The 23,500-nt window shown below is 41.5% G+C and overlaps 1 protein-coding gene across 3 annotated transcripts in view; it reads left to right on the forward strand.

Moving 5' to 3' along the window:
- The window catches only part of CFH (complement factor H), a 31,026-nt gene extending 11,766 nt beyond the window's left edge, over positions 1-19,260 (forward strand). Inside the window, exons 7-24 of one of the 3 annotated variants that reach the window (XM_084266241.1) lie at positions 772-951; positions 2,160-2,360; positions 3,206-3,385; positions 3,975-4,148; positions 5,758-5,937; positions 6,082-6,255; positions 7,571-7,753; positions 8,980-9,162; positions 10,484-10,663; positions 11,981-12,157; positions 14,725-14,931; positions 15,747-15,923; positions 16,544-16,720; positions 16,852-17,028; positions 17,138-17,320; positions 18,015-18,215; positions 18,501-18,715; positions 18,852-19,260. In XM_084266241.1, the coding sequence (XP_084122367.1) occupies positions 772-951; positions 2,160-2,360; positions 3,206-3,385; positions 3,975-4,148; positions 5,758-5,937; positions 6,082-6,255; positions 7,571-7,753; positions 8,980-9,162; positions 10,484-10,663; positions 11,981-12,157; positions 14,725-14,931; positions 15,747-15,923; positions 16,544-16,720; positions 16,852-17,028; positions 17,138-17,320; positions 18,015-18,215; positions 18,501-18,688 (3,122 nt within the window). In that variant the 3' untranslated portion in view covers positions 18,689-18,715; positions 18,852-19,260. Of the gene's footprint in view, positions 1-771; positions 952-2,159; positions 2,361-3,205; positions 3,386-3,974; positions 4,149-5,757; positions 5,938-6,081; positions 6,256-7,570; positions 7,754-8,979; positions 9,163-10,483; positions 10,664-11,980; positions 12,158-14,724; positions 14,932-15,746; positions 15,924-16,543; positions 16,721-16,835; positions 17,029-17,137; positions 17,321-18,014; positions 18,216-18,500; positions 18,716-18,851 lie in introns of those variants that run through there. The other 2 variants (XM_084266242.1, XM_084266243.1) reach the window with 2 other exon arrangements.
- Positions 19,261-23,500: the final 4,240 nt, after the last annotated feature.

Below are 23,500 nucleotides of genomic sequence, written 5' to 3' on the forward strand. Positions count from 1 at the left end.
GGGGCATATTCACACAGTGATTCTTGATCCTACCTGACTGCCCACTGAACCTAGGTGATTCAGCAGTGCATGCATACAGCTGATTCACCCACCTTCACTCCACAGCAGAACTGACCTGAGCTGCCCCACTCCCAGCCCTGACTGTATTGGTAATGTTTTCTGAAGTGGAAGTACAATGCAAAAAACCTGAAAGACAGGCTCCAGATTATAAATAATATGTTTGCCTGGGTCTCTGAGCACAAAGGTATCATGAGCTTTTTAGAATAGCATTCTGTTCCTTTCTCTGCTGTTGAAATATTTCTAGTGTCAGAGCAAGACCCCTAATCACATAGCCTTTGAATGGTCAGCTCCTAGTTAAGTATAGTTATTTCTCCATTCAGGACCTGTCAGTGAACCTGCCCTCCTTTGGGACAGTGCCTGTAAATCAGCCTAGGAGAGCTGTGAGTGAGCCCAGCATAGGTCATTTTGAGCTCCAGCTGTTGAATGACCTACTGGTAACGATTAGTCATCACCTCCAGATTCTGCTCCACCCATTCTCTTTGCAATTAATTTTTAATCTTCTGATTAACATGACATTAGTAACAGCTGTCACTCTTCTTTTACAGACAGTACATTTCTAAGGGGGGGAGTGAAATGCAATCTCTTTGCCCTAAGAAGCATATTTTGAACAATTTTATGCAGTTAGGGTCAATATAATATGAAAATAAGAATTACGCACCAAATATAAACATATTCTTCAAATTAACATCAATTTTTTCTGTTTTTATTTAGAAATCGTATGCACTCCTCCAAGAATTTCTAATGGGTGGTTTAGTCCTCAAAAAGAAAACTACGTAGCAAGTGATACCATCACAATACGGTGTAATCCTGGATATCGTTTCAAAACTTTGACTGCTGAGAGCACCTCTAAATGCACAAAGGCTGGCTGGGTGCCTGAACCAGCTTGTATCTGTAAGTAGCTCTCATGAATGAAGACAGAACACGTAGAGTTGTTGGACATATGTCAGTGAAAAAGAAGTCAAGAGAAAAACTTGAGAAGCATAATAAGTGAGAGTTTCTTATTCATAGTGTTTCTTCATGCTGTAAAACTTAATTTGATGTTTTAGAAAAAAAATCTATAAAAGCCAATGGTATAATATACATTTATATTGTTTATAAACACAGGTATTATCTATTACTGTATTTGTGAAAGAACGTGTTAAGAAGTACCATAGTCAGCTCCCTGTCAGGAAGGTTTGTGGTCCACCTGAGGATTAGCCTGCCAGTCAGGATAAGAGGAGATAGTGAGTGTTAAGGTAAAAACCAACCCAAAACATAGTTAAAGGTTGGACAATGTCTTTCATCATAATTGCCACAACTTTACGTTTTTACTTCAGTTGTATGTTGGTGTATTATGACCAATCACAGCCTTATTCTACCTACTATAACTTGTCAAGTAATGAAACAAGATATTCTTCTTTGTTTGCAAGTTCTTTCTTGTCTTAAATTTCCCATAATTACACAGATAGTTTTATACAGTAGGCACATTATCAGCAAGCAAATAAATAAATTACCAATTAAGTGATCTAGCACTCTTTGATCTTTGTTCACTGAAAATAAAAGAAAATCTGAGAAAATAGGATGTGAGAGGAAGTCCTGATGAAATCAGTCTTGAAAATGGACCTTTGGATGACTTGAACTGTTCCAAAAAAGTGCACTGAATAGTACCCAGATTAATCTTTCTTTTATGTATATGTGGGTTATAAAATTCAGGTATCATTCTAAGAGCGCCTCAGTCATTATTCAATGGTGTCAGTGGGTGAACTCCCAGAACAGAATAAATACTTACATTTCACAGAATCACAAGGTTGGAAAAGACCTTTAAGATCATCAAGTCCAACATTTGGTCTTGTGAATTAGTCTTTGGAGTTCTCTGGGAATATTGGCTGAATTTCTGTTAGTTGCAATGGAAACAGAGCGAACCATTGTAGGTGTAGATAATGACAAAGACACCAGAAGTAGGGTGCAATTGTTCCTGGGCTCCCGAGGATCTGCCAAAGTGTGCAGTCCTGATTCTGGCAGTTTCAGAAAGCACTCAGATGATGAATCTGAATTCGAATGTGTCCTGAGCTTTTTGTCATGCAAGTATTGATATTGTTGCTGTTAAATTCTGTTTCAAGCGAAACCATGTGACTACCCAGCTATAGAAAACGGCGGGTTATCTGGCGCATTGGAACACGAGAAAGACCGTTACTTTCCAGCAATGCGTGGGCAGTCTGTTGATTACTTCTGCTCTGAAGGTTATTCAACTCCAAGTACAAACACCTGGGAACGAACGTACTGTTATGAAACGGGCTGGTTTCCAGAGCCAAAATGCCTCAGTAAGTATGTTTTCACTCTATGCTCGATTCACTTATAATTATCAAGGGTCTCCGCAGCCAAATTTGTGCCAATGAAGCACATGGGGAAACAACAGTTTGTTAAAGTAGAACTGCTTTAGTTGAGTCCTAGAACTGCACCTAGACTATTATCTTATCAGCAGAGCTCAAACTATCAGCTGGGAAGTGACACTCTGAAGTAAGGCTGAAACAATGCTTTTGGATTTTGGGGATTCTTTACTCCTGAAACTATCCATGAGATTAAGAAATACATAGGAAATTGTTCTCTGACTTCTGGGTCATGTGCGTGCTTTTGCCTTGCACACATGGCTGCACATGCAGAGTGCTGACCCTTCTGTGGCTTGAGGACTTTGAAGGTTCCTCTGAGACCCATTGCTTGGTCCCTTAGGATAACATGTGGAGCTGAGAAGGTGGCAGACTCTTGCAATAAGCTTGAAGTGAGCATGGCATCAGCAGGATCCTGATACACTGGCTTAATGGCTGAACTATAGAAGATACATTTAAAGCAGTGATTTAAATTCTCTCCTAACACACATCTTCAGCCACAGTAAAGTTTCTACCTAATGGTAGGGATTGGAAGTGGATTACAAAAGGTTGATCTTTTCCTGTGGCCCTCAGTGGAGTGGTGCTCAGTGCAGGAAATGCCTGGTCCTGCCCAGAGGAAAGGACAAGTAACACAGCTAGAGCATTCCTTTAGCCATGTTCCTTGTGTCTGGGCTTTTGGGTGCAGAGGATGAGGTAGAGCCTGTGTGCTTAGCTGAATTAATTTGCCTCAGTTCTTGCTGTACAGTTTACTGTGCTTAAACATACTTACCCTCTTTCTTCAGAAAAATGTTATGCCAGAGATGTGGAAAATGGTTATTTCTTAGAGAGACTAAAGTGGTTTTACAAACAAGGTGAAAAAATTAGATATGCCTGCAAAGAAGACTATCAGACTGAGCGTGGAAACGGGGAAGCCACATGCACAAAGAATGGCTGGTCACCTCATCTGAAATGTGTCCGTAAAAGTGAGTGCTTGGATTTTGTTGAGGTTTCTAGCTAAAACCAGTAAATCCATCATCACATCACCTGCAATAATCTGTCACCACTGCTTAGTAACTCTAAGACTTGATACTCTACAACTGAAATATAATGCTGCAATTCTCTCAACTGTCCCTTGCAGTTCTTATGTCCCTGTATGCTGCTGCAATCAGTCACTATACAAACGTGCAGACTGTAACCCTGTAAAATGTCCACACATGGCTCATACAGATCTCCTGGAATATCAACTCTGGGATGGAGCCATAGTCCTTTTGTCTTCAGTAGTGAAATCTTGTTATAGTTACTTTAGTCCTGTAGTATGTGCACTGGGAATGAATTCGCCTTGGCGGATTACCAGCACAGTTACCAACTTGTGCTGCACTAGTTGGTAACTGTGAACTTGTCACTTTCCAGTTGTCCCCCAGGAACAGAGCTAAATGCAGAAGCAAAAAATTCATGTGCTCTTAAAATTTTTCTAAACCCTACTGCTGTATCATTTGTCCTTCTTCTGTGTATCATAAGCAGCAGCAGTTTAACAGCGTTTTACTCGGAAGAAATTGTGTTTCTCTCTTTCAGAAACATGCCAGAGTTTTAATTTTGAGAATGGTCATTTCTTGAGAAGCAAAGTATTTCGTTTACAGGAGTACGTCACCTATGAGTGTCAGTCTGGCTTTTTAACTCCAGAAAGACAACAAAGAGGAGTGATTCAGTGTCAACAGAATGGCTGGACTCCACCTCCAAAGTGCATCAGTGAGTAGCATAAAGGTTTCAGAGCTCCCTATCATTGTGACTGATGCAGACATGACGTTCTCTGTACCCAGATTTTTGTCTTCTAGATTGGTAGATTTTTCTTAATGGACAAAGGGAGACTCAAATCGAGGACTGATCCTCCACAGGTTAACCTCTTTGTGACCCTAGAAGTAGAGAAAACAAAGGAAGTAAGGCAGGAAATATCTACTATCTAAAGATAGGTGTGCTATCTTTTTCAACCTCTAGGGCACAGCAGAGGCTAACCACTGACCTCTTCAGTTATTCAAACCTGATACAAGGGACATAAACCCAAATTTACTCCCAATTCTCTCACCTTTCACATTTGCAAGGGAAGATTTATGAAGAAATGTGAACCATGAGATTCTACCAAGAATGTTCTTTAAATGTGACCAATCTAGAGAAAAGTGGGGTTCATGATTTGGAAACGTTATCACTCTACATACAAATGGGGATGTAGAGTTAATTCCAGTGTTACGATACCAAGTCTCACTATGTTGACCAACTTCAGCTAATATTTAATCATCTTGTCCTTTTATTTTAGACTGCCTTTACTTAGGTGTCGTGGTTTCACCCCGGCTGAGGGCCAAGATCCACGCAGCTGCCTGCTCCTTTAAGGAAAAGAGCAGGTTAAAGGGAAGAGGGAAGGGGGGTGAGAAGTAAGGGAAGGGAAAAAAGGAAGAGAAAGGGGCAAATAACCCCAAAATCAAGAAATTAAGAGGCCCGTGGGTTGGGATAAGGATAGTTTACTAAGATAACAGAAAGATACAATGTAACAATACTAACAGGACTTCAAAGCAAAATATATGAAGCTGTTGATACACAATGCAGTTTCTCACCAAACCACACAACTCAGGCCGTGCCACCCAGAGCCGTCCCAGAACCCGACCGTCCCCCAAGAACCGCGCGTCCCGGAGCCGCCCCCCAGGCCTTCCTCCCGTCAGCCCCCGATATCCTGGGCAGGACGTAACTGGCGTGGAATACTCTCTTTGGTCAGTTGGGTCACCTGTCCTGGCTTCGCCCCTCCTTTCTCATGAAGAGCTGAGAAAGTCCTTGACTGTCTGACAGCAACTAGAAACATCAGGGTGTTATCAGCAGTACTCCCATTTTACTCTCAAACACAGCATTTATCTGCTGTTACAAATGAAATTAACTCCATCCTGACCAAAACCTTTTGAAGCTTTTTTTCTGATCCCACTCAGAACCATCATGGGTAACAGGAGTACAAACTCTTTGCTATAACACAATAATAATAATGAGGAGGAGGAATAGAAGGCTCATTCCTTCAATTCAAAGGAATTGAATCTAAGGAAGAAATATTTACACTATACTTCTATATACATCTTTCTGAAGATTAATGCAGTAGATATTATGTGAATATGCTACATACAATATTCTACATTCATAATCTGGCAATGCAGAGGTTTTAATGTTTCAAATATGAGTAGCTCAGTAAGCTAGCACACAGTGAAGCACCTAAGAAATGGTGGCTCCAAAGGACAGTGTTTCTGTCAAATACACTATTGTGTATTGTGTATTGTGTATTGTATGTACTCAACAAATACACTAACTTTGAGGGTTTTTTCTACAGAATCATGTGCAACACCTGATATTAATATCTTGAATTACCATGCAAATAGAACTATGTTCCTGTTTGAAGATACAATTGAGTATGCATGTTTGGAGGGATATAAAACTACAAATAATATGCCAACTGGTATTGCAAAGTGTGACATAACTGGTCAATGGATTCCGATGCCCCGGTGTCTTCGTGAGTATGGTTATGTTTGCTAATCTCTGTAACTCTGTAATTCTGCATACGCTTTGTGAAGCTTTTTTCGTTAAGACTGTCTTTGGTTTTGTTCCAATCATTAATAGGGTGTACACTACTTGTTAAAATATTTTGTCTTTGCAGCAATAGAATGTGAAATGCCAACATTGTCCGGTGGAGATTTTTTTCCCAGGGAGGGTAAATTCCAGAATGGAAACACTGTGAAATTTACCTGTAGAAACAATTACGTGAGAGTGGGACCTGTCTCTTCTCAGTGCTATTACTTTGGGTGGTTTCCACCACCACCAGAGTGCAAAGGTAATTCTTCTGTTAACTTTACTGTGATAGGAAATATATGAAAATGCCTGGGTCCTGAAGACCTGCATACACCTTCTATAGGGCAGTCTTGCTCCCAAGAACAATTATCCCATCTTCATCTCTAAAAGGGCAAGAACCAGTCCTCTTCAGACCATTTCATAGTGCTTGGCTATATTACTTGGAAGTTACTGAACAGCTGGACTTTCAGTGCTGAGCTTTCTCTTACCTTTAATTACGCCAATTGGTGTTCTGCAATAACTGGAAGTGAGTTGGTAGATGACTTGCACAAAATTTCACTCGGGTTATCAACTCTAACGTCTGGAAAAAATGTTTAGTATTCAAAAAGGCATAAATAATGTGCAATATGGCACCCTGGAGTGATTAATTTGAGTAATGTCCTCTCTTACTATATTCTAAAAGTCCTAAGTTTTGCCACTGCCTCATGCTGATACCCATCAGATATTGTAACCCATGATCCTTTCTCTGATCACATGGTGTTGAAGGGAAAAAAAATGTTTTGGAGATAACTCAGTGAAGATTCTTCCCTGGGAAATTCCTGAGCTTCATCTGATAGGATGAACAAACTCATGCAGAAGGGAAGATATATGTCCCTATTCTTCTCATCCTTTTTAAGACAGAGCACAAATTAGTGGCATCTAAAAGGAGTTTATTTTGCTGGTCTTATGCCCTTTGATAAGGCAGCTTTAGAGGATGAAGGGTTCTCATATTTCTCATCTCCTTTCCTTCCCCCTTGATCAATTTATGGTCTTTCATGATCTCACCCTTCTTTTTGCTCACTCGTTTTTGCATTTAAAAACAAGCATATTTCCTACAGTTGGCAGGACTGTATTAAGCCCCCTTGACAGAGGTTCCATTCATTCTATCAGAAGTTAGTTCCTTTAATACACGATGCACATCACTTGCTGGGTGGTTTTTATAATGTGCATTATTATTACTTGCAGAGTTTTCACCTTTTTTATTTTTAAAGAATACTTTAAAAGTTGTCATCCACGTAACATGTTTTTCCTCTTAAAACTCAGTTGGTTTTGTCAACCTCCTCTTTTATCATAGCAGGAAATTGACAGTGCATGGTATGGAAGTAAGAGTAGAGTAAGCCAGGGTCACACATATCTGCCTGTGATCTCCAGCCCAACACAAATATATTCAAAGGCACAAACCAACAACCTGTTTAAACTGGTATAATGATTTTTTTTTAGATTTAAACAACAAATTCAATCTATTTTGTGTTGCACTTAACATGTATATGTGCTATAAGTACTGAGTTCAGAGCATAAATTTGATCTCTTGATTTCAGTGAATGCCAGAGACTGTGGACCTCCACCTGTGATTGACAATGGCAATGTTAGTGGTGGCTCTGTGGAGCGTTATCAGCATGGGGACAGAATGAAATACGAATGCAACGTCGAATTTAAATTGGTTGGATCAGAGGAAATAGAATGTGTTGATGGAGAATGGTCATCTCCTCCCTCTTGCATTGGTAATCAATGTAACTCTTGCTTGTGAGATGTCTATAATGTCTTGTGAGATGTAGGCTAATACTTCACAGATATTTTCACAATTAAAATTACATATTTGCAGGTATAATGTGTTATGTTCAAAATCGTGTTATGGATAAAAATTAAACACATACTATACGTAAGGCTAAAACATTATTAGTGGTGTAATTGAAATCTTAACAGTCTAATCAAAGAGTTTTTGAGTCCAGATCAAATTATAGTAGAAAGAGAATGAAAAAACCTTACCATAATTTATAAAGAATAATTTTAAATATAGAAAATATACAGAATATCTAAGTAATACAAATAATGAATAATGTATTATCACAAATGTTACACACTTTTTCTGGTGTTATGCTCACCTTTCACTGCTCCTTTGTGTTCTAAAGTCAGTGGCTTCAGTTTGGTTTTTTTTAGAGGGAAATTATCAGTATCTCAAGTGATTCCCTGGGAGGAAGGTTGATGCTGATGATTTCCTCTATTTCCTTACAGGATCTTGCTTGGGTCAATTTTGAGGCCTGTTAGCGTGCTTTTATGCCTTGTCCTTTTTCCACTGGTCTACAATTTCTGCATTAGATATCTTGAGTGTGTTTTAAATATGTTAGGTACTTGTTCTTTGTGTTACCCCTTAAAACCAGTTGTGATCAGCTCCAGGTCTAAGGTGGTATTCTGTGAGCTATTCATAGCCTTGGGGTTCCAGGCTATGCCCTTTCTCTTACCATCTCATGCCTTAACTATCCAGACCTGACCTCAGTCCCCACTTCTCAAGGACTCTGTTATCATACCAGCCCTGTATTCCCTTGAAACATTAGTAATAATTACTCACTCTACATAGACTAAAAGCTTGTTACTACTATGTATACAAAACTACAGTTGTGCCATAAGGACATAAAAAAAATAAATTATCTATAGCCTGGTTACTAGAAAAATTGTTGTTACAGCTAAAGTAAGTGAAACCAAACCTCCAGGCAGGCCAGGACAGGTTCTGACAAAGTAAGCCTCATGAGCCTCCATTCTGAGGCCTTGTAAGCTCAGTACAATCTCTGTGACCATATACCCACTCCAGCTGTGCTGCTGATGTTACAATTAGTGGAAGTAGATTTCACTCACCAAATGCAAATATAGGGTTTTATTGAAGTTCTTTCAGCTATTCATATGTAAATATGACTCTAAAAGTACTGTGGAATACTTCTGCTCTTTTCAACAGAGGACAAAATGCCATGCGGATCACCTTCCTCTATTCCGAATGTTGTTCTTCATCAGGAAAGCCAGACCCAGTTTTCACATGGGGATGAAGTAATCTTGGGATGTAAACAAGGCTTTGGTGATTCTAAGAAAAAGACGATAAAATGTCTTAATGGGGAATGGAAGCCCTTACCTCTTTGTGCTGGTAATCTATTTCCATAGTACAGTCACCTAAAAGTGTAATGTCATTCTGTTCAGAATGGCAAGGGCCTCATACAGATCAGATACTGTGATTTCAGGAATCTCAACTAAGCTTTTCTTCGTTACTCCTCTTTTAAATGTCAACATATCCTTCATCCTGGAAAGACTCTGCACCTACAATTTATAAGCACTCTGAGTAGGTTTGGGGAAGGAAATGGACACTTGCATAAATGGAGGGAACCAACTATAGAGATACATCTTCAGCGTATGGTGGCTTTTACCCATTTTCCAGTGTAAAAATCCTTCAGAAGCCTTGGAACATACCTGCAATACAGTAGCATGCCTGTTGTATTAATTACTTGTACTTTTCTGTCTTTGCATAGTATTTTGCTTTTTTTTAAATGTTACTGGGAATGAAAAATACTAATAGTCACAATGTGATAGGCTTGTGCCTTTCTCACCACTTTTATGTGGATCATTCCTTTTCATTTCTGATAAGTAGCTTTCTTTTTGCTCATCTTTCCATCTAGTTTTGCAGCACATAAACATAAAAGTGAAAGTAACATCTTTTAAAAAAATATAAACAAAAGCCTTTTATTAAGAAAATTTTTTAAAAAATACATTGAAGTAGGTAATGTAAGGAAAAAAGTGATACCGGACAAGGCGTCTTGTCTGGGATAAATTACTCCAGCACTTCCCTTGAGCAGAATACAGGTTATGATATATCCAAGTCTTGGTTCCCCCTTTCTTTAGAAGTGATTTTGCACTCATCGGTGTCTTGAGTACACTGTACATTTACAGCTATCTTGAGGATTGAATCTGGCACCAAACACAGTTTGTTTCCTTTTCACAAGCAGCTTGTGTCCTGACTCTCAGCATCACCAGTGAAGGACACAAGACCTGGCTATGACTTAGATATACTTCCACAGGGGATTGATACCTGATACAGATTTGGTGTTGACTGGTACTTCCATTATGCTCCTGTTTCCACAGGCAAAATAAGTTTTCTGTTCTTGCTCATTTTACTGCCTTTCTGTAGTTTTAGGGAAGGAAGAAGACAAACCCCCTAGTTTTTAAGTTGCTATTTCCTACACTCAGCAAAAGGACTGCTTTGTGACTGGCAACAGTCTCTGCTGTAGACAGCAACAGCAAAAAAACCCATTGTGTTTCTTTCATCTAGGAATCTTCAGGATATAAAAAATAAAACCATTTTCACGTGGTCAGACATTAGGAAACTGATGGACACTTCGTTGGTGAATGCATGTCTGTGTATTATCTGAACTCAAGCTATATTTTTAGCTTTTGTTTGTTGACTTTTTTTTCAGATCCATCTCTTCGGTGTGCACTTCCAAGGGATGTTGACATTGTGAGAAGTGATCGTCCTTACAGAGGAAACAAGAAGACTGCATTCCAAGAAGTTCATTATAGATGTAGCCCATCTGACAGAAAAATTAAACGGGCAACTTGTGTGTCTGGAAGTTGGACTCCAGAGATTGAATGTACAAGTATGTTTTTAGATTTGCATATGATTTCTTCTTTTTTATGTAGGAATGGTAAATGCTCTTCATTAAAGCTTCTTAGCATCACTGTGTCACTAGTCTGAAATAGAAATGCTTATGTGCTTATCTATAGGGTTACTTAATTATGTATGCTAAATTATATTAGTTATATATGTCAAAGGATGGTCATGAATAATTATAGGAATCACTTGAATAGTTAACTAAGTTTAGAGACACACTATTTTAGTAGAGGCAGACCTAATAATCTCTACTCTGACAATTGGAACCAGCCATTGTCACTGTCACTTCTGATGTGAGGAAAGATTCAATGATAAATTTAAACTTAGCTCCTCAAAAGGTCTCTACCCTACTGCAAACGAGATGAGCACATCCCTCAAGCTCCAGCCAAAGTTCCTCTATTACCTGTAAACTTTGAAGCTTTTATATTCCTGATCTTTCTTTGTTTTCCTTCTATTTTTCTTCCTACTGTTTCCTAGTGAAACAATCAAAAAACTCAGTTGGACAGCTCCAAACTACAGACCTAGAGGAGACTGCCCTTATCTAATACACACCAAAGGTCTGTAGATGCCTGCAGGACTGTCTTTATGTATAGCAGAGCAGGATATTGCCTGTAGAAAGCATCATTGTAAAGTAATCATTGCCTCGTTGCCTGCTGCAATTATGCCAGGTTCCTGGGAAATGATGTGTGGAAGTTGGAGATGTACACAGAGTGACAAAAACTCCAGGGAGCATTCCCTTTCAAAAGGAAGTGTCCCTACCTTCCTTCTGAAACCACTAGGAGTAATAAACCAGGCTCTGAAGGTCTCCTTCCTACATCTGTCTCCTTCCCTCATTTTTTCCTTTCTTTGGCAGGAGCCAAAGTCGTTTCTTGAGTGGGAAAACTGAAGTTTATTTCATTGCTTCCTTTTGTGATTCTCATTTAGCTCTGTTACTGGCTAAGGCTGACAAAACAAGAACCCTGGAAGTTGCATTAGTTTTCCTGAAGTAGTTCAGCATAGAGAGATGAACGGGGAGAGCACACAGGAAGGTGCAGCTGCATGTGAGGGAAAGAAGGGACTACAAGAAGCTCCAGCTGAGATTGGTGTAGGCAACTGTGACTGGGTTTTTGATGAGGTAGAAAGCATATGGGCATCTGGAGGCAGCTGTTCTGCAGCAGAACAAAACGATCATGGTATTAATTAAAGTTTGAGATAATTACTGAAGAAACATTGCCAGTCTTTTCTTGGTTGTTAATGTTTTAATCTGTGACAAACTCTTACATTTTAACTTACGTGCTGTTCTAACATGAGTATGTGTCCCTAGCTGAGAACACATGCCCACCTCCACCTCAGGTGCCTCATGCTCAACAGATAACAGTTGGAAAAAATCAGAAGAATGGGAGTAAAATAGCTATTTCGTGTCTGGAGGGTTTCCAGCTCATCGGTGCTGAGGAAATAACATGTATAGATGGGAAGTGGCAATCACCACCTTACTGCATGGGTCAGTAGCAGGTTATTATTTTTCTATTTTATTACTAATATCTGTTCTATGCATTTGCAGTCATCATTAGCAGGAGGGTGATATTTATGGCGAGATTTTAATGTTAATATAATATATGGTTAATATGTTATTCATATAACATTGTATAGATTATATGTCATTATAACTGGTAACTGTAGAAAAGCAATGGACTTAAGATACTAAAGAAAGTTCAGTTAACCAACTGCTGGACAGTAAATCTTTTTATTTACACAGACTTCTCTAAGATGGCATGTAAAATTTCCAGGTAGCCCCTTCCGAGCTGTGTATCCGTTTACTTGTTGAGCATAGTGCCGAACAGAGTCTCAGGTCGGACTGACACAGCATCCCGGTGGGAAAAAAATCGGTATTATATTGTTGTAGTAGTAGCAAACTTTGGCTTGTGAGGATTTTTCATTTTTATTCTTTCTTGATTTTTCTCCTGTTCTTTTTGTGGCTTCTTCACGTAATATCTCTGTGTGTGTGTGTATATATACATGTAAAACTCAGGTCCTCTCTTCTAAGAAATGCTGAGGAATCTGTAGTTCAAATATTACCAATACTGTGATCTATTGAAAACAGTTCATTAATCATAACATCACAGAATAGCTTGGGCTGGAAGGGACCCTAAAGATTGTCAAGTTCCACCCCCCTGCCATGGGCAGAGACACTTCTCACTAGACCAGGCTGCTCAAGGCTCCATCCAACCCAGCCTTGAACAGTGCCAGGGATCATGGGGCAGTCACCACTTCCCTGGGTAAGCTGTGCCAGAGGCTCATCACCCTTGTAGCAAAGAATTTCATCCTAATATCCAATCTAAATCTACCCCTTCCAATTTAAAACCATTCCCCCTCATCCAATCCTTTGGGATCCTGGGGTGCATCTGGAGGAGTGTAGCCAGCAGGTCAAAGGAGGTGATCCTCCCCCTCTACTCTGCCCTGGTCAGGCCCCTCCTGGAGTATTGTGTCCAGTTCTGGGCTCCTTGGTATAAAAAGGACAGGGATCTCCTGGAGAGAGTCCAGAGAAGGGCTACGAAGATGGTTAAGGGCCTGGAGCATCTCCCCTATGAGGAAAGGCTGAGTAAGTTGGGACTGTTCAGCCTTGAGAAGAGAAGACGAAGGGGGGACCTAATTAAAGTCTATAATTATCTGAAGCAGGGGATGCAGGGGGAATCAGCCAGCCCCTTTTCAGTGCTCTGTGAGGACAGGACAATGGTTGCAAGTTGGAGCACAGGACGTTCTGCACCAACATGCGGAAGAACTTTTACCCAGTGAGGGTGACAGAGCCCTGGGACAGGCTGCCCAGGGAGGTGGTGGAGTCTCCTTCTCTGGAGATATTCCAGACTTGCCTGGACGCCTATCTGAGTGATATGTCCTAGGGAGCTGATTTGGCAGGGGGGTTGGACCCGATGATCTCTTGAGGTCCCTTCCAACCCCTACAATTCTATGATTCTATGATTCTATTACTCCATGCCCTTCTAAAAAGTCGCTCTCCAGCTTTCTTGTAGGCCCCTTCCAGCACTGGAAGGCCGCTATAAGATCCCCACAGAGCCTGGAGCTCTTCTCCAGGCTGAACCAGCCCAATGCTCTCTGCCTGTTTTTGTAGGACACATGCTCCAGCCCTCTAATCATCTTGGTGGCCCTCCTCTGGACCCGTTCCAACAGGTCCATGTCCTTCTTAAGTTGGCAAAGTGTTTTCAGAAATATATAGATGAGCATGGGACAAATAAGGTGCCAGATGTGCACAAGATGTCAACCATGTCTGTAATTTTAGGCTGCAAAATTCTGATGCCACATAGTTTCTCTTCTTTTGTATTGGATGTGGGTCTCCATTTCTGTTATAAGTGGCAGACACAGAGAAGAATAACGCCAAAAATGCTTAAGCTGTTCATGAAATAGCTTTTTCTGGAAATAAAGTGCCCAATCCCAGTTACTGAACAGGAACTTCCACAGTAATTGTAGAATTCAGTGCAAATATATACTTTCAACTTGACGTGTCCACTAATTTACTCATTAACTAAAAACGCACGTAAAACATAATTTAAGTCCACCCATTTTAGAGTAGTACAGGAGAAGAAAGTTTGGGGACAGCCCTGACTCAGGGCTTCACAGAGATTTCATCCATTGTATGTCTTAGGAAGTCTATTATCATATTTGTTCTCTTTTTCATTGTGTCATGACAAAACTCCTCAGGACATTAGTGCAACTTTATTAACTCATTTTCAGTATCCCTAGACAAGATAATGTCTTTTCTATTTCTCTGCCTATGAATGTTTCCCTGATATTAATACAAAGCTGGAACTTGTTCCTTGGTATGACCTGGAAAATGGCTTGAAATTGGATCAAGGGAAAAGAAAGAAACCCCATGTAAGATAGAAAGGACAGACAAAATATGGTTTGTCTATCTTAGATACATTTTCTTCCTTTCAAGGAATTTAATTTCTGTTTATAGATTATTCTATGGAGGTTTTTCCAGTTTTAGACAGCACACGTCATTGGAATATTAATTGTCTTGTATTGTTTTTTATCTATGTTTGCTGTATTTTATAGAAAGAACATGTTTGCCACCACAACACATAGAATGTGCTGAAGTTCCCCAGCTGGAAAATGAAAACTTAAAAATTGAAAAAGAAGGGAAAGCAATTTATCTGCCTGGTGCTAAACTTACTTACGTTTCTCGTTCTGGATACAAGTTCAATGAACCACCAGAGATAACTTGTTCTATGGGAACCTGGACTTCAGCTCCTGCATGCGTGGGTAATATGAAAAAACACAAGTGCATTTAGCAATGAAATTGAAAGAATTTTAAACTGGAGGTTGACTAGTAAGAGCCAGTAAGTCCATATTTTGGATCTTCTCATCTTATCATCTAGTTTACTAGAATAGCAGAAAGATAGATATAGCAGTGATAACAGGACTTTAGAGCAAAAATGTATGAAACTGGTGATACAGGATGCAGTTTCTCTCTGAACCACACAACTTGGGCCAGGCAGCCCAGAGCTGTCTCGAAAAACTGGACGGTCCCCAAAAACCGCGCATCCTGGAGCCACCTGCTTCTCCCCCACCAGCCCCCTTTATACTGAGCAGGATGTAACTGGCATGGAATACCCCCTTTGGCCAGTTCGGGTCACCTGTCCCGGCTGCGTCCCCTCCCTTCTTGTTAACAGGGAAATATGAACAACTGGAAAAGTCCTTGACTGCTTGGCTACAACTAGAAACATCAGGGTGCTCTCAGCGCTGCTCCCATCCTGACTCCCAGACACAGCATTCCACCGGCTGCTAGAAAAGAAATTAACTCCATCCTAGCCAAAACCAGGACAAGAAGCCATTATTAAAATTCTCTGGCATGGATAGAAACAGGATCTAAATATTTTGGTGATTGAAGGCCATGTCTATTTAGGGGAATGACTTATTGAATCTTCCATATGCTATGTTTTATGTAAAAGCCACTGTCAGTGGGTAACTATGCTGATGTTAGAAAAAACTCTCTAAAGCATCTCTTCTGTGGAACCAGTACACTCATTCTGTGTGTCTCACATTAGCACAAGCATCAGCTTTCTGTATCTTTTCAGAATTGCCATGTGGGCATATTCCAAAAGTTGCCAATGCTCAAATTGAAGGCAGAAACAAGGGCACTTACGAGCCTGGTGAAACAATTCGCTACCAGTGTGATGCAGGGTTCCTGATCACCGGTCCCCCCGAAATTATTTGCAGAGAAGGAAACTGGACAGTGCCGCCCGTCTGTGAAGGTATAGATTCTACTGCTAAAGAGTCTTATGATCCTTCTTAGTCTTTCACATTCTTAACTAAAATAACATCAACTCAGGCGTACAGGTGAGTCTTGCTTTGCACAGCCTGCTACACCACCTATTTCTCTGTCTCCTGAGGAACAAGAGGCAGTGCAGATGATCATTTCCCTGTGGGCTGAAGCTAGTAGCTGAAACTTTGCTCCCTTGGGTTATGGGGGGATGGTTTCTGGCTGCAAATTAGGAGAGAATGGGTAGGGTTTTCCCTACTCAATGTGTATTTTCCACATCACTAAGAATATCATCAGCTGAAAGTTATCTTGAGCTAGTAAAGAAATCGCTTCACTGTCCAGCCATTTGGCACACGACGGTGCACAACACCAATCTGTGCCTTCAGCTGATCTCCATGACTCCTCTTTTAGTCACTCTAGGCAAAAATAATATTGATTGGTGAAGCATTGCAGAATAAAGGCCACAATGTATTCATTTTTTTTCTGCCTGTGGAAATGATATGCATTACACAAACCATTTTTGCTTATCAGGAGCAATGGTGCTCCAAAATGCAATGTTCTGTGCTCGTTGTTTTGCTGCACTACTATTCCTAAACACACCTCTCTCCTCAGATGTTAGCTGTGGAGCTGCGCCTGAACTTCCCAATGCTCATATTACAAGCACTCAGCAGGATAGGTATTTGCCTGGTGACAGAGTGCAGTATGAATGTGAAAGAAACTTTCAAATGAAGGATCAAAATTATGTCACTTGTACAAATGGAAAATGGTCAGAACCACCAGTGTGCAGAGGTAGGAACCTGTGCTTGCGTCTTGGCTGATAGCACAGAGGGGACTCTTGGTTTACCCAAAGACTTCACCTTTTTTTAACTTCCATTTTCTTTGTGTACTGCAAACATGACTGCAGCAGTGTCTCTTTTCAGATGTGACATGTGGGCCTCCTCCAGAAATTGCTGGTGGTAAAGTTCAAGGTGTTAAAAAGTCAAGGTATCTGCCTGGGGAGAGAGCTCAGTATCAGTGCTGGCCAGGTTTTGAGATGACGGGGCCGCAAAGTGTGGCGTGTCAGAATGGGACCTGGACAGCGCTGCCAAAGTGCAAAGGTAAGTTCTCTCTCTCCTCGTACAGTTGCCTGTCAGTGAGGCAGTGAAGCTGCCTCAGATGCGTTTTTCTCTCTGCCTTCCTGTGTGCCAACATACTACCTTTTTCCAGGGAAAGGTGGGAAATGTGGCCCTCCTCCAGTTATTGAAAATGGAGACCTTCTTTCCTTCCCTGCACAAGAATATCCACAAGGCAAAATGCTGGAATACAAATGCCCAAGTCTCTATGTCCTGGAAGGATCTCCCTATATCAGGTGCCTTGATGGGCAGTGGACAAGCCCCCCGGTTTGCTTAGGTAGGTTGAAGTGCGTGTTGTGTGGCCTGAAGGCTGCATGCTCACCCCTGGGCTCGTTCTTTGTTCCCAGCAGCACTTGCGCAGAGGCATAACGCCCTTCCACCATAACAATAGTCCTGCTCTTCTCCAAGAGCTTCTTATTTTGTCTAGTTCTCTCTGCTGCCTGCTGTCTCTTGCCACCCAACAGTGGGTTGGGGAAAATTTGGCTGAAGCCTCCCCTCTTTAAGGGGATCTCCATCACTGTGCAGGGCTCCGGAGTTGGGGATGCTGCTGTGGGAACAATGGGTCTGAATGTGTGGCAGTGCAAGGGAAATCTGGGGGGTCCATGACATGGCCATGAGGAAATAAATTGAGAGAGGTGCTGGGCAGAGGTGAAGGAGCGATCTAAAAAAAAGACATGGGGAGGCTCATTGGTGCCTGGTGACTTCCCCCACCCCATGCCCTGTGTGACTGTCAGAGTGAAAAGGCTTTTCCAAAGTGCTGTGTGGTGTCTCAGCTACGGTCTTTTATTCCTTTTAGCTTGGATGTGACACTTGTGTCTTTCCTGTCACAAGTAACAGAGGGACCAAGCAAAGAGCAGAAGCATTTTGTGATGCAAAGAGCTTCTGCAGGCTCTAAGGGAAAACAAAGCAAGCAAGCTACTTGTGGTGTATCTGTATGAAGTGATGACATATTTCTGTTGCCTTTTTTTAAGTGGCTTGTACAGCAGCTGAAGAAGACATGCACAGCAACAATATTGAGCTGAAATGGGTCAACAGAAACAAGCTGTATTCCACATCGGGTGACTTCATCGAATTTCGGTGTAAAGAGGGGTATCGGGTGGACCCGGCTTCTCCCCCCTTCAGAGCACAGTGTGTGGAGGGGACAATAGAATACCCACGGTGCAATCCAGGCAGTAAGTCATCTCCACTTCTGCCACAGCTTAACTGCTCTGGTATTGGGTTTATTGAGCATTGAAGTCAAGGGAAAGCTTTTAGCTTGCAGAGAAAGCACCTGGGGAGACAGTAGCAGGGTACAAGGCTGCAGGAGCATGCTGTAGGCTGCAGGCACTGAGGGGCAGAAGCCACTGACTGGCACACCTGGGAAGGCTGCTGGGGTGCTCAGCTGGTACCAACAGTCTCAGAGCGTGAGGCTTTCAGGCCAACAACAAAACTACTTTTCTTTTTTTTTTTCCCTCCAGGGAACTGCACAGTAAACGAGGCTGTTATGGAAAATCACAATATCCGACTCCAGCAATCCAGCCCTTCTACCTACTCCTCTGGAGAATATATTTTATTTGAATGCAGTGGCTTTATTCGGAGACTTTTCAATGCTAAGGATTTGAGAGTACAGTGCCTGGATGGAGTGATTAAGTATCCACATTGTTAATGATTAAGTATCCAGCTGTGAACGTAAGTAAGTGCTCAGCGCTGAGGACATGAGGCTGTAGGAGGCAACTTTTCTGAAATTGCTTGTCCACTGCTCTGAGGAACCACTACGGTGTGTCAGACTTGTTCTTCATGTCTTTCCCCCTTTTCTCTTTATGCTGCAGTGCTGAGTGGCTATAGAAGGAAATGACTTGAAGACCAGCAGTTGGAGTGGAAGATCTGTCAACCCACCCGGTGATTTGAGCTGCATTTTTCCTGGTGTTCCCTGTTTTGCTGTGCTTTGCTTGCCAATGTTCTCTTGCAAGGTGTGTGTGGAGTTGTGGGTTGGTTTGGTTCTGGGTCTTTTTGTAGGTTTGGGGCTTTTTTTTGGTTATTGAATAATTCTGTTTACATTTTTAACCACATATTTTATCCATTTTTTGTAAATGTATTTACATTTTATCCATCTGCATGTACTTACCTTTCATCTGCTCTATATTCATCTCACTGTTATTAACAATTATGTCCTGAAATAGGCTGGCTTTGGTGGCATACTGAAACAAGAATTAAAGCCCACAGGTAACTTGATCATCAGCAAGTAGAGTGTTTGGCCTTGTCTGTTCCTAGTTTCTTCTCCATGGGGTTGCCTGGAAAATGCCCTGTGGTCATGGCAGAACCGAGGTTCCTGACTGCTTGATCAGGATGAGTGAGTGGAATCTTCTTTAAATGACTCGAGCAAGTCCCCAGATCACAGACCCAGTCCTTAGGGGGCACTTAGGGGACATCTGCTGGAAGGATGGGATGTTGGGATGCAAATAATTGGCATTTCTAGATGGAAGCATGGATGACTTCTCAATCTAGGTCCTGGAACGGGACCTGCCATCCTTCGGTTTCCTAGGAGAGTTTGTGACAGTGTCTTGATGATGTCAGGACCTTCTTGATTTTTGGGAGCTGATCCAATGTTACCATAGTGCAGCTGATGTATGGGAAGAGCTCACGTTATTGGTGTCTAGCTGGGTTAGGGAAGGGTGAGGGGGTGTTTCTACTGCCTCTGACTCGGGCTTTGTAGATGCTATACGGTTTCTTTTCTTGCTGTTCACTTTCTAAAATGTTTTGGAAAGTGGGTGTGTGGGCAGGCCAGCTGGCACTGTGCAGCAAGGGGTAACTGGGCGTTGGCCTGTGGTGCCTTCACCTCAGTGGAGTTTTTGTTTAACCTCATCTAATTCCAATCATGGTAATCCAAGCAGCAAGCCTTATTTGTACACAGTTCAAGGAGCCTACTGTAATATTTATGTGAGGTAGTAATAGGGGTTGATTTCTCTCTGAGGAAACAAGGCAAGAAATACTTCTGCCATTGCTTTTGCTGAATAAGAGTGATTTCAGAACAGCTAAATCTTTGCTTTGGCAGCCCCATAACCAAATAACTGACCCAATATTTCTTAGAGTAAGATGTGAAGAGAGCAAAGGCAAGTGTGTTGTTGTAGGGATCTGGAAAAGATGAAGTAATTGGGGAGCGGAAAACACGGCCACTGGGGTGAGAACAAAACCTTTTACTGGTATTTAATATTCAGTGGTGATTTCACTTGACTTGTGTGTCACAGGGTTTCATACCACATATTACACCAATGTGTCGTGTTTAAAAGCCTCCTTTGAGGGTTCTTGCTTGATAGCAAAGGACAAAATCACATACCTTTGGGGAAACACTTGTTCTTCCTGCTGCAGCAAAAATGGTTTACATGATACACAGAAGACAATAATGTAATAAAGTAAAATACATCATTTTGTCAGCAAGTACTGTTGGAAGATGCATAGAACACACTGCTGAAGATCTGACAAAACAGGTATTAGGACCAATTACACAGAGTCTAAGTTGTGCCTGTGTGTTTTTAAAGGTCCACTTAAACAGTGGACAAACAGCTGAGGTGGAAAGCCAAGGAAGTGAAGGCAAACTTGATGACTAAATGTTACCTTTCCCTTGATAATGGTCATGTTATTCTGTAACCTGCCATATTTGAAGATCATGGATCTTAATGTTAGTGTAGGTTGTCACACAGCAGAGCCCAGCTTTGGTCTGTGAGGGTACATGAGTCTTCTTGGAGCCTGAATCTACAAGCAGGTGGGCCTTCCAGTGCACGATGATGTCTGTGGCTAGGGATTTCTTGCATTTGTTCCTCTTGCCAGTTTGTGGAACCTTCCCTTTAGCTGTCTGGACTGGAGAAGTAGGAGAAAGGTAGAGAACATATTTAAATGTTCATCTCAAAAATAAAAATAAAAGATTTCCCCCCTGCCGGCCCCAAAACTTCAGCAAAGCCTCTTGTTATTGAGCTTCATTCATATGGTAGGAAAATACCACCAGTACTTCTGATGCAAAGCAATAGGTACTGTAGTGCATTTATTTTTTGCAGTCATTTTTGCAGCCTCCCAAGCTGCCCTCCAGCTGCCAGCAGGGGCCTCCTCCCCAGGTACAGACAGATCCCAGAGCTGAAGGGCTGGTGGAAACACAAGTGCAGAAAACCATGAGCAGTGTCAGTAACAGAATGATACAAAACCCAACAGTGTATGAACATGAACAGTATTAACCAGTATGAGGCATACAGTGCTAGAGACAATGCTCTGATTGACCACATCACCTGTGTTGCAAATTCCAAAGAACTCCAAGTCAAACAAATGCCAAGATTCCTTTTGGCATCTCCTGTACAGCTGCACTGAAGGGACTGTGCTGGGAACCCTCACACATTTATAGTGTGTCTTGCTGCCATGATGGGAGAGCAGAGCACTTCCTCACGGCCACCTCATTGCAGGTCCTTTCTGCTGTGAGGCACTCCAGAAGCCAAGTTGCTACTCTGTGTTCTTTAAAGTCCAGTGACAGCACACCAGGAATGAATATCCTGCTAAGCTATTAAGTCAGAAACACTGTATTATAGAAAAAGTAACACAGCCAAATACATCACTACCATCTTCTCCTTCCCTCCCTCTAGCTAAATGACACGATGGAATTACTTTGGCGCCGGCCTTAAACTTTCTGGTACATAAGGATGCATTTTCTTACTGAGACAATAGTCTTCAGATGAACATTTGCCCAATTGCAAGTGAATGCAAAGTTCAACCCTTGACTTTATGCAGTGGCACAGCTCAGCATGTTTTGTGTGTGCAAACATGAGAGAAATGAGTAAGGCAGTCTATACTTTCATAGGGTTTCTGGAAGAGTTTGGTTTCCAAAAGTGATTCATGTATTCTGAACCCCTGAAAAGGACAGGGTTCTGGGTCCTGTGACCCTGATGCAGTTCTTGGCTGGGATACAGACTGTGTGACCTCGGCAAATCTCTCAGCTTTGGTTTCCAGTCTATAAAATGCACAAAACCTGTCTGCCAAAGAGAGGGGCTTCTGTGCCAGGAAATGACAGCGAGTTGCTGGGTGGTGATCTCCCAGAAAAGAGAAGCAGTACTTTGTTACAGCTGTGCAGACAGCAAGCCAGAGGCCAGCAGAAACTTGCCACTACTGCAGGTAATCTGCCACTCTCAATTCCAGCAGCAAATGAACCATGCAATACACAGATCTTTGATTAACATATTGGCATCAATTAACTGATATGAGCAGCCAAAGTGTTACAAACAGCTGAGCCTGAACAGGTCTTCCAGACTGTGGAAACAGGTTTGATCTCTGTGGTATGGTCAACATTGCGGATCTGGGGGCTTGACTTGATCTAAACTAAGGTGATCAAGCACAGAGCTGCTTGGCTGGTACCCTAGAGAGGTTCAATATTAGCACATACAGACTTTATTACCTTTTTTTTTTCTAGTTTACCGGTCCTCTTTTCACCACGCTCCATCCCAGCCTCCTTCCAAATAAACAACTGACCCTGAATTACTTTTCCCTTACTCACCCCAGTTAGCTTACATCTATACCCCAACCTGGTTTTTCTGATGCCAGTACCTAGGTACTGCTGACTTTGCGTGGTGTTACGGATACGGGCACAGATGTACGAGATGCCTTGCAAGTCCTTGCTTACAGATCCAGCCCATCCTGTAAACTCCCTTCATGCTCAAGGGAAATAGTTTTCCTTCCATGGTCACAGGAATGATTAGCATATAAAAACTTAGAGATAGATGAAATTCGATGCATTCTGGCCTCAGCACGTATAGTTTCTGGATGCATAGCAAACCTCAATGGCAGCTGTTAAGGTAACAATGCTCAGCACACCAAAAATTCACTGGTTAAAAACTGATCACCAAGCATTTTGTTCAACCAAGTTCTTACACCATTTCTTACCTGAGGAAGTCTTACCAATCCCCACTGCAGATGTCGTTCATAACATGACCCAGGAATAAAAGCTATACTGAACATCTAGCTCACATCCTGTCACACATCGGAAGGGCGTTATACTGGATTGCTAAAGCTCACTGACACTTGTCTTCATTTCCAAATACCACTCTACAAAGCAATGATTTTATTTTTAATCTTGAAACCATTTTGGAATGTTTCTGTAAACACCATACATATAAATTAGTAAACACTAGATGTAATCAACCCATTCTCCCACCAAATGATTGACCTAGTTTTTGAGTAAATAACCAGGATTTTTTTCTTGAATACTTTAACCCTACAGAACTGCATTTGTTCATGATATCACAGAAAAATGGAGTTTAGCGCTAAAATACAGAAGAGACCATGCAGTGACTTTTATTAAAAATATACTGAAATGGATGTGAGGCCAATACTCTCTGTTTTCCTGAAGTTTCTTTCTATCTTCACAATTATGGCCAAAGCCCCAAGAGTACCAATGTTTAAGTGCTGTAGGAAATCATACAACGTGGTTGGACTAGATACTTTAATA

The sequence above is a fragment of the Gallinula chloropus genome (assembly GCF_964237585.1).
Source record: "Gallinula chloropus genome assembly, chromosome: 6".
In the NCBI taxonomy this organism is placed as follows: Eukaryota; Metazoa; Chordata; class Aves; order Gruiformes; family Rallidae; genus Gallinula; species Gallinula chloropus.